This window comes from Arachis duranensis, chromosome 1 (assembly GCF_000817695.3).
Source record: "Arachis duranensis cultivar V14167 chromosome 1, aradu.V14167.gnm2.J7QH, whole genome shotgun sequence".
Classification (NCBI taxonomy): domain Eukaryota; kingdom Viridiplantae; phylum Streptophyta; class Magnoliopsida; order Fabales; family Fabaceae; genus Arachis; species Arachis duranensis.
In genome coordinates this window covers 87,530,882-87,540,690 of record NC_029772.3, presented here as the reverse complement: position 1 = coordinate 87,540,690, position 9,809 = coordinate 87,530,882, and the positions used below count along the sequence as shown (strand labels likewise).

At 38.3% G+C, this 9,809-nt stretch overlaps 1 protein-coding gene across 1 annotated transcript; it reads right to left on the bottom strand.

Moving 5' to 3' along the window:
* Positions 1-8,836: 8,836 nt before the first annotated feature.
* LOC107496022 (uncharacterized) lies at positions 8,837-9,457 on the bottom strand. Its single transcript, XM_016117230.1, has one exon. The coding sequence runs from the start codon at positions 9,455-9,457 to the stop codon at positions 8,837-8,839; it is 621 nt and encodes a 206-aa protein (XP_015972716.1).
* Between the last annotated feature and the right edge of the window lie 352 nt (positions 9,458-9,809).

The window sequence follows — 9,809 nt, the reverse complement described above, 5'->3', positions numbered from 1 at the left end:
ATCTGCAAGAACTCAGTTAAAAACTGGTTAGGATCTTCAGATGGAAGTCCATAAAACTTACAGTTCTATTGCATAAGAGCAACTAATTGAGGTTTCAGCTCAAAATTGTTTGCTCCAATGGCCGGAATGGAGATGCTTCTTCCATCAAATTTGGAAGTTGGTTTAATAAAATCACCAAGCATCCTCCTTGCATTATTGTTGTTGGGTTCGGCTGCCATCTCCTTTTCTTGTTCGAAAATTTCAGAAAGGTTGTCTCTGGATTGTTGTAATTTAGCTTCTCTTAATTTTTTCTTCAGAGTCCTTTCAGGTTCAGGATCAGCTTCAACAAGAATGCCTTTTTCCTTGTTCCTGCTCATATAGGGAAGAAGAGAACAAGAAAATAAAGAGGAATCCTCTATGTCACAGTATAGAGATTCCTTTATGTTAGTAGAAGATGAAAGGGAATAGGAGTGAAGAAGAATGAATAGGTAGGGGCAGTGATTTGAGGTGAAGAGAGGTGAAGAGAAGTGTTAGTAAATAAATAAATAAATAGAAGAAGGGGAGAGGGAAGAGATTTTGAAAATAAATTTGAAAAGAAGTTAAATGATTTTCGAAAATAAAAGATAAGATAGAATTAAAATTAAAACAATTAATTAATTAAAAAGAATTTTTGAAAAAGGGATGAGATATTTTCAAAAATTAGAGAGGAAAAAGTAGTTAGGTGGTTTTGAAAAAGATAAGAGACAAACAAAAAGTCAAATAGTTAGTTGAAAAAGATATTAAAATCAAATTTGAAAAGATAAGAAGATAAAAAGTTAGATAAGATATTTTGAAATTAAATTTTTGAAAAAGATAAAATTTTGAAAAAGATATGATATAAAAGATAAGATAAGATAGATTTAATTTTTAAAGTTAAAATTAATTACTTAACTAACAAGAAATTAAAAGATAAGATTCTAGAATTTAAAGATTGAACCTCTCTTAACAAGAAAGTAACAAACTTCAAATTTTTGAATCAATCATATTAATTGTTAGCATAATTTTCGAAAATTTGAAATAAAATTAAGAAAATGATTTTTGGAAAATAATTTTCAAAATTTTCGAAAAAAGAAAAATGAAAAAGATATGATTTTTGAAAAAGATTTTTAAAATTGAAAATTTGACTTGACTTACAAGAAATAACTAATTTTAAAAATTTTTGACAAAGTCAACTCAAATTTTCAAAATTTTGGAGAGAAATAAGGAAAAGATATTTTTTTTTGAATTTTTAATGATGAGAGATAAAAACACAAAAATGACCCAAAACACGAAAATTTTAGATCAAAACACAAGATGCATGCCAGAACACTATGAATGTCAAGATGAACACCAAGAACACTTTGAAGATCATGATGAACATCAAGAACATAATTTTGAAAAATTTTTGATGCAAAAAAAACATGCAAGACACCAAACTTAGAAATCTTTAATGCATGGACTCTAACAAACGAAAAATGCATATGAAAAACAACAAACAACAAACAAAACAAGAAAACATCAAGATCAAACAAGAAGACTTACCAAGAACAACTTGAAGATCATGAAGAACACTATGAATGCATGAATTTTCGAAAAATGCAAGAGATTTTTAAAGCATGCAATTGACACCAAACTTAAAAATTGACTCAAAACTCAAACAAGAAACACAAATTATTTTTTATTTTTATGATTTTATGATTTTTTTGTGTATTTTATTTTATTATTTCGAAAATTATATTTTTGAAAAACGAAAATAAAGAAAAAAATTTTTTGAAAGATTTTTGAAAACTTTTTTGAAAGGAAAATAAAAAGAAAATTACCTAATCTGAGCAACAAGATGAACCGTCAGTTGTCCATACTCGAACAATCCCCGGCAACGGCGCCAAAAACTTGGTGAGCGAAATTGTTACTCATGCTTAAATTGTTGTTCGAAATTGATTGTCCCTGGTGATGGCACCAAAAACTTGGTGCGCAATACCATGGTCCAAACATAACTTCACAACTAACCAGCAAGTGTACTGGGTCGTCCAAGTAATAAACCTTACGTGAGTAAGGGTCAATCCCACAGAGATTGTTGGTATGCAGCAAGCTATGGTTATCTTGTAAATCCCAGTCAGGCGGATTCAAATATGATTGGATTAGATATTCAAAAGATAAATAAAATAAACAGGAAATAAAGATAAAGTTACTCATGTAATTCAATGGTGGGAATTTCAGATACGTGTATGGAGGTGCTGTGTTCCTTCTGAATCTCTGCTTTTCTACTTCTTCCTTCTAGTTTTTCATCACTCCTTTCTATGGCAAGCTGTATGTAGGGCATCACTATTGTCAATGGCTACATCCCATCCTCTCAGTGAAAATGGTCCAAATGCTCTGTCACAGCACGGCTAATCATCTGTCAATTCTCAATCAGGTTGGAATAGAATCCCGTGATTCATTTGCGTCTGTCACTTTGGAGTAGAATCCCTTGATTCATTTGCGTCTGTCACTAACGCCCAGCCTTCAGGAGTTTGAAGCTCGTCACAGTCATTCAATCCCGGAATCCTACTCGGAATACCACAAATAAGGTTAGACTTTCCGGATTCCCATGAATGCCGCCATCAATTCTAGCTTATACCACGAAGATTCTGATTAAAGAATCCAAGAGATATGCGCCCGGTCTAAGGTAGAACGGAAGTGGTTGTCAATCACACGCGTTCATAGGTGAGAATGATGATGAGTGTCACGGATCATCACATTCATCAAGTTGAAGTGCAAAGAATATCTTAGAACAGGAATAAATCGAATTGGATAGAAAATAATAGTAATTGCATTGAAACTTGAGGTACAGCAGAGCTCCACACCCTTAATCTATGGTCTGTAGAAACTCCACCGTTGAAAATACATAAGTGAAAGGTCCAGGCATGGCCGAATGGCCAGCCCCCATAACGTGATCAATAGTCTCCTTATATGAATAATAAAATAAAACTGAGACCAAAGATGTCTAATACAATAGTAAATTATCCTATTTATACTAGACTAGTACTAGGGTTTACAAGAGTAAGTAATTGATGCATAAATCCACTTCCGGGGCCCACTTGGTGTATGTTTGGGCTGAGCTTGATCTATCCACGAGCTGAGACTTCTCTTGGAGTTGAACGCCAAGTTATAACGTGTTTTGGGCGTTCAACTCCGGTTCGTGACGTGTTTCTGGCGTTTGACTCCAGACAGCAACATAGAACTGGCGTTGAGCGCCAGTTTACATTGTCAAATAACGAATGAAGTATGGACTATTATATATTGCTGGAAAGCTCTGGATGTCTACTTTCCAACTCCGTTGAGTGCGCGCCATTTTGAGTTTTGTAGCTCCAGAAAATCCATTTCGAGTGCAGGGAGGTCAGATTCCAACAGCATCAGCAGTCCTTTGTTCAGCCTTTTTCAGAGTTTTGCTCAAGTCCCTCAATTTCAGCCAGAAATTACCTGAAATCACAGAAAAAAACACAAACTCATAGTAAAGTCCAGAAATATGAATTTAGCATAAAAACTAATGAAAACATCCCTAACAGTAACTAGATCATATTAAAAACTACCTAAAAACAATGCCAAGAAGCGTATAAATTATCCGCATATCAATGGGCGTGCCACTTGAACACCAAAGCATGGTACGCCAATACAAGTTTTTAGAGGAGGAGGTGAAGATTCAAACACTTGGGCGTGCCACTTGGTATCGAAGGCGTGGCACGCCAGCTATCATCCTTGACTTGGGCATGCCACTTGAATCTCAGGCATGGCACGCCAGCTTCAGAAAACAAAGAAGAAGAAGACTGGACGTGCTACTTGAGCTTCAAGGCATGGCACGCCAAGACCAGAAGACCATGGGCATGCCACTTGAATGCTGGGCGTGGCACGCCAGCAATTGGAACAAGGAACCATGCATACAACACATGGGCGTGGCACGCCAGTTCAAACTACCAGAAGAGGAAAATGAAGCAGACAATGGGCGTGGCATGCCAGACCCTGGGCGTGCCACGACAGTTTAAATCTCCAGAGAAGAAGAGCAAGAAGGAAAAGCCTGGGCGTGCCACTTGGTATCGAAGGCACGCCAAGCTAGCCAAGTGTTTAAGAAGACCCTAGGCGTGCCACTTGGGTTCGAAGGCGTGGCACACTAAGGAGATTGATGTAAGGGGTGTGCCACTTGAGGAGCTGGGCGTGGTGTGCCAAGCCAAACCAAGTGGCTAGGCGTGGCACACCACTCAAACGCCAGCCACACGCCAAGCTGAAGGGTCATGTTTTATGAGCTTTCCTTTTTCCTCCAGCTGTAATTTTCTTTTCTCTTTGTATTTTCTTAATTCTAGTGAAAGGAGTAGTATAAATAACCCCTAGAAGTACTGAGAAGAGGGGAGTTAGGAAGTTAGCTTTTGGATTTGTAAAGTTTAGTTTTACTTTTTATACTTTACTTCATCTCTTCCATCTTTTGTACTTTTCTCTAAGCTATGAGTAGCTAAACTCCCTCTCATTGGGAGAGGAAGCTCTGTTGTACTTGATAGATTAGTGGTAGTGAATTTCTTCATCTCTTCATCTTCTCTCTGATTTGCTAGAAGGAATTTAGTTCTTCATGCTAATGTTCGATCATCTTGGGAAAGAGGTTGAATGTAAAATGGGTTTCATGGGAACCTTGGAAAAGGAAACATGAAACCATGCTTGAAATCCCTTCTCACACTTGAGTAGAATCTGAGTTTTGGGATTGGATATGGTGACATATAATCCACCCATTATTTGGATCTATGATAATGTGTGGTATAATCAGGGACCAAGCATATCTATCTTCATGAGTATTTTGACCAAGAAATTGGCTGATTATCAAGATTTAAGAGATTGAGTTACCAAGGGATTGGAACTCAATTAATCATGATTGCCAAGAGGTCAATGAGTTGCATGATTGAAGATGAGATGAGCTGAATTTAATCCAAATAGAGCAACATCTCCCAATCCCAATGAATTTTCCCTATTCTTATCTCCCATATTCTTTATAGCTTTCTTTATATTCTATTATTTTCCATTCCCATTTATAATTCAGTCATTTACTTTTCTGCCATTTACTTTAGAGCACTTTACATTCTTGCCATTTACTCTTCTGCACTTTACTGCTTTACTTTTGAGTCATTTACAATTTTGCTAATTTAAAATTCTGCAACCTCAATCTATATTGCTCAGCTTGACTAATTCACCCATTAATTAAAATTGCTCAAATCTACCAATCTCTGTGGATTAGACCCCACTCCTAGTGGGTTATTACTTGACGATATTTTTTGGTGTGCTTGCCAAAAGAACGAATTCAATATTTTATATGGGGAGTGAATTCTGGTCATCAAGCATAATGTGAAATTCATTGATATATGAATCAGTCGTTTAAGGAGGGTATAAAGTGGTCGGCTTCGTTAAAACCTGTCCGAGTAAAACCCTCCTTAGGGATAAAACCTTGTGATCAGGAAAAAGAGTACCTGGCCATTTAATATTTATATAAGAATTCAACTGTAATAAATTTTTAAAGATGAAATATTCCAAGTGTTAGGAAGGGATGTTCCTTCTAGTGTTTCGAGGTATGCTCATTTTCCGATGACTTTGGAGGCACGGAAAGGGCCTTCCCAGTTGGCAGCTAGCTTCCCGTGTCTAGGTGGTTTTCGGACTTTTTCCATTTGTTGTAGGACCAAATCTCCCTCTTGTAATGTTCTTGGTTTCACCTTTTTGTTGTACTACTTTCGTATTGTCGCTTTCATGGATTGCTGCTTTAGTTTGGTGAGGCTTCGTTCTTCACTTATCAGATCAAGCTCTGTTGATCTGGCTTTCGAGTTGTCCTGCTCATCAAAGTATTCGGTTCGAGTGGACCCTTGGCTGATCTCTATGGGTATCATGTAGTCTGCACCATATACTAGTCAGAATGGACTTTCATTTGTTGCTGTGTGGGGTCTTGTGTTATAACTCCACAATACTTCTGGTATGAGCTCGGCCCATCGTCCCTTAACATATGTTAATTTCTTTTTTAAGGCCTGCAAGATAACTTTGTTAGCTGCCTCCGCGAGTCCATTGGTTTGTGGGTGTTCAACGGAGGAGAAACGGTGCTTAATATGTAGGTCGGTTAGATATGACGTGATCTTTTTATCCGTAAACTGTCTGCCATGATCAGATACAATTTTCCTAGGTAAACCGAATCTACATATAATTGATTTCCAAATGAATTTTTGTACCTTTTCGGTTATAATTTTTGCAAGAAGCTGTGCTTTTATCCATTTTGTGAAATAATCGACAGCTACTAGAAGGAATTTTACCTATACTATTGAGATTGAGAATGGTCCAAGTATGTCCATCCCCCGTTTGTGGAACGGCCAGCTGACGTCTGAGGTATGTAATAGCTCGGCTGGGTTGTGGATGAGCGGTGCGCATCTTTGACATACATTGCAGTTTTGGACCTTATCTCTGCAATCTTTTCTCAATGTCGGCCCGAAATATCCTGCTCAGAGTATTCTTGTAGCTAGACTCTTACTTCCAGTGTGGTGTTCGCAGATTCCATCATGTAGCTCGTCCATGGTGGTTTCTGCTTCTGTTCGACTGAGGCATTTCAGAGGAGGTCGGGAAATACATTGCCTATATAGGTCGGTCCCTAATAAGGTATACTGGTTTGCTTTGTATCTGAATGTCCTTAGGTTTTCACCTTCTGGTATTTCTCCATTTTTAAGTAGTGAATGAATGTGCTTCGCCAATCTTCTTCCTGTGACACGCTTGAAACAGATTTTGTATCTAAATTGGATTCCGTTAGTGTAAGGTGATGCAGTTTGTCTGTTTGATCGGCTATCCTATATGTAGCTAATTTGGATAAAATGTTGGCCCTACAGTTTTGTTCTCTAGGTATATGCAGTATTTCAAAACTTTGAAAAAATTTCATTAGGGTTTTGACCGAGTTCAAATATTTTTCTAAAATTGAATCTCGTACCTGAAAGTGACCGTTTACCTATTGTACTACGAGGAGTGAGTCACAGTGTACTTTTAAGCTGAAGATCCCTACTTCCTTGGCTAACCCTAGGCCTGCTAGTAGAGCTTCATATTCGGCCTGGTTGTTGGTTGTTTCAAATAGAAACTTGATTGACTGTTCGGCTTGGACTCCATTATCGTATTTAAGGAGAATTCCTGCTCCACATCCATTTTTGTTTGATGCTAGGTCCACATATAATTCCCATGTTTTAATGTGTTATTCTTTATCTGTGAATTCCGAAATGAAGTCAGCTAATGCCTGTGCTTTAGGCGATCCTCGTGATTGATACGATATGTCAAATTCAGAGAGATTGATTGCACATTTCGTCAATCGTCCTGCTAATTCCGGCTTCGATAGCATTTGTCATAGAGGATGACATGTACGAACTATAATTGGGTGTGTTTGAAAATAGTGCCTCAAACGTCGAGCAGTGATTACTAGACCGAATGCTAGTTTTTCTATCATCGGGTATCTTGTCTCGGTATTTTGTAAGACTTTGCTTACAAAATACACCGAGTGTTGTTCTTTTCCTGTTTCTGTTACAAGCACAGAACTGATAGTGTTAGTGGAAATTGAAAGAAATAAAAAGAGTGGTTTACCTTGCTCCAGTTTCTTGAGTATAAGTGGTGACCCCAATATATGTTTGAATTCGGAAAAGGCTTTTTCACAATCTTCTGTCCAAATGAATTTATCCGACTTCTTCATGGTTTTGAAGAAATGATAGGATCTGGTTGCTGTGGTTGGCAAGAATCTGGATAGGGCAGCAAGGTAACCTGTGAGTCGTTGCACTTCTTTGATCATCTTTGGTAACTGCATATTCAGGACTACTTGACATTTGTCAGGGTTTGCTTCTATACCTCGGTTTGTCAGAAAAAACCCAAGGAATTTTCCTTTCTGTACGCCAAACGCGCACTTTTCTGGGTTTAGTCTCATATTGTAAGCTCGGAGTTGCTGAAAAATCTCCTAAAGCTCGACTTGGTGTTGTTTCTCTGAACTGGATTTGACGATCATATCATCGACGTATATTTCCATATTCCATTCTATTTGAATTTTAAATATTTTGTCCATCAATCTTTGATAAGTCGCTCCTGCATTTTTTAGTCCAAAAGGTATTACTTTATAGCAAAAATTACCTTGGTCGGTTACAAATGCTGTCTTATCTTCGTCATTTAGGTGAATTTGTATCTGGTTGTATCCAGAGTAGGCATCCATGAAACATAGTACTTGGTATCCAGAGGTGTTGTCTACTAGTCTGTCAATGTTTGGCAACAGGTAGGAATCATTTAGGCAAGCTTTGTTTAGATCTGTGAAGTCTACACACATCCGTCATTTTCTCGAGCTTTTTTTTTTTACCAAAACTGCGTTTGCTAGCCATGAGGAAAAGCGAATTTCTTGGATGAAACCTGCATAAAGTAATTTCTGTGTTTTTGCTGCTGCTGCATTTCTTCTTTCTGTGCCCAAGTTACGTTTCTTTTGCCTTATAGGTTTGGGCATGAGGGTTGACCGTTAATTTGTGGCATATGAAGTTCGGGTTGATCCCTGGCATGTCAGCTGGGGTCTAGGTGAACAGGTCGGCATTGGCCTTCAATATGCTTCCAAGTGTTGTTTGTTTCTGCAGAAAAAGCTGAACCGATGTTAGTATATTGATTTATTTCCCCCAAATGTACCTTTTCTAGGTCATCTGTTGGGGAGGGGCGACTGTTGTTGCCTTGGGGTCCATTTCGGCCAAGGTAGGAATGTTTTCCGAGTTGTACACATAATGGATTCTCGGAATGGTCTCCTTTGTGATTTTCTTCAAACTCGCGTTGTAGCATCTGTCGTCACTGTGTTATCCTACAAGGGAAACTTGACACATAGATGAATGGTAGAGACAATAGCTCCAAAAGAGTTAAATGATGTGTGTCCTAAAATGATATTGTAAGAACTAACACAATTGACTACCAGAAACTGGATGTCTAGTGTTTTGGAACTTGGGGGTTCTCCCAATATTGTTCTTAACCATTCGTAACCTGCTATAGGGACTTTTTTCCCTGAGAACCCTGCCAATTTTTCTCCTGATGGTTGCAATGCCTTGTCGTTTAGCTGTATCTTTTTGAACGTGGAGTAGAATAAGACATCGGCACTGCTTCCTGGATCGAGTAGTACATTTTTCACGGTTAGTTCTCCCATGTGTACTGAGATCACCACTGGGTCATCTAAATTTGGCGTCTGCGATTTAAAGCCATCAGCATTGAAACTGATGTGGGCGGCTGAGGTCGGGGCTGGTGGGTTTTGATGAGATCCTTCCATTGTCATCATCGTTCGATAGCATCTTTTTCTGGCTGTGTTAGTGATTCCTCCTCCAGCGAAGCCATCTGATATGTAGTTTATGGCTCCCTTGGAGGCAGGAATCTCCACTGGGCCACGCCATATTCCTTTTTCTCTATGATCCGAGTTATACCTCAGATTGTCCATGTCCTTGGTTGGCTCCTTCTGACTTCCGGAGCTAACGTATTTGTCTAATAGTCCCTGTCTTACTAACCTCTCCAGTAGGTCTTTAGCTACTATGCATTCATCAGTTGTGTGACCGAACTTTTAGTGGAACGCGCAGTATTTGCTTTTGTCCATGTATTTCTAATCTTGGTATGTTCCTGCCTTGCTTGGTGGCTTTATGAGTCTATTGTGCAGTATCTCTTTAATGATGTCTTCTCTTCCGGTATTAAACCTGGTGTACGAATCAAACTTCAGAGTTAGTTTAAAAGGTTTTTTGGAATCTTTGTTATGGTACCTGTATGGCTTGTCTTCTTCCTTTCGCGATGGTGGCCTC

What these genes read in the sequence shown, in the direction of transcription:
- LOC107496022 (XM_016117230.1), bottom strand. Translation starts at nt 9,457, where the DNA reads ATGGACAATCTGAGGTATAACTCGGATCATAGAGAAAAAGGAATATGG.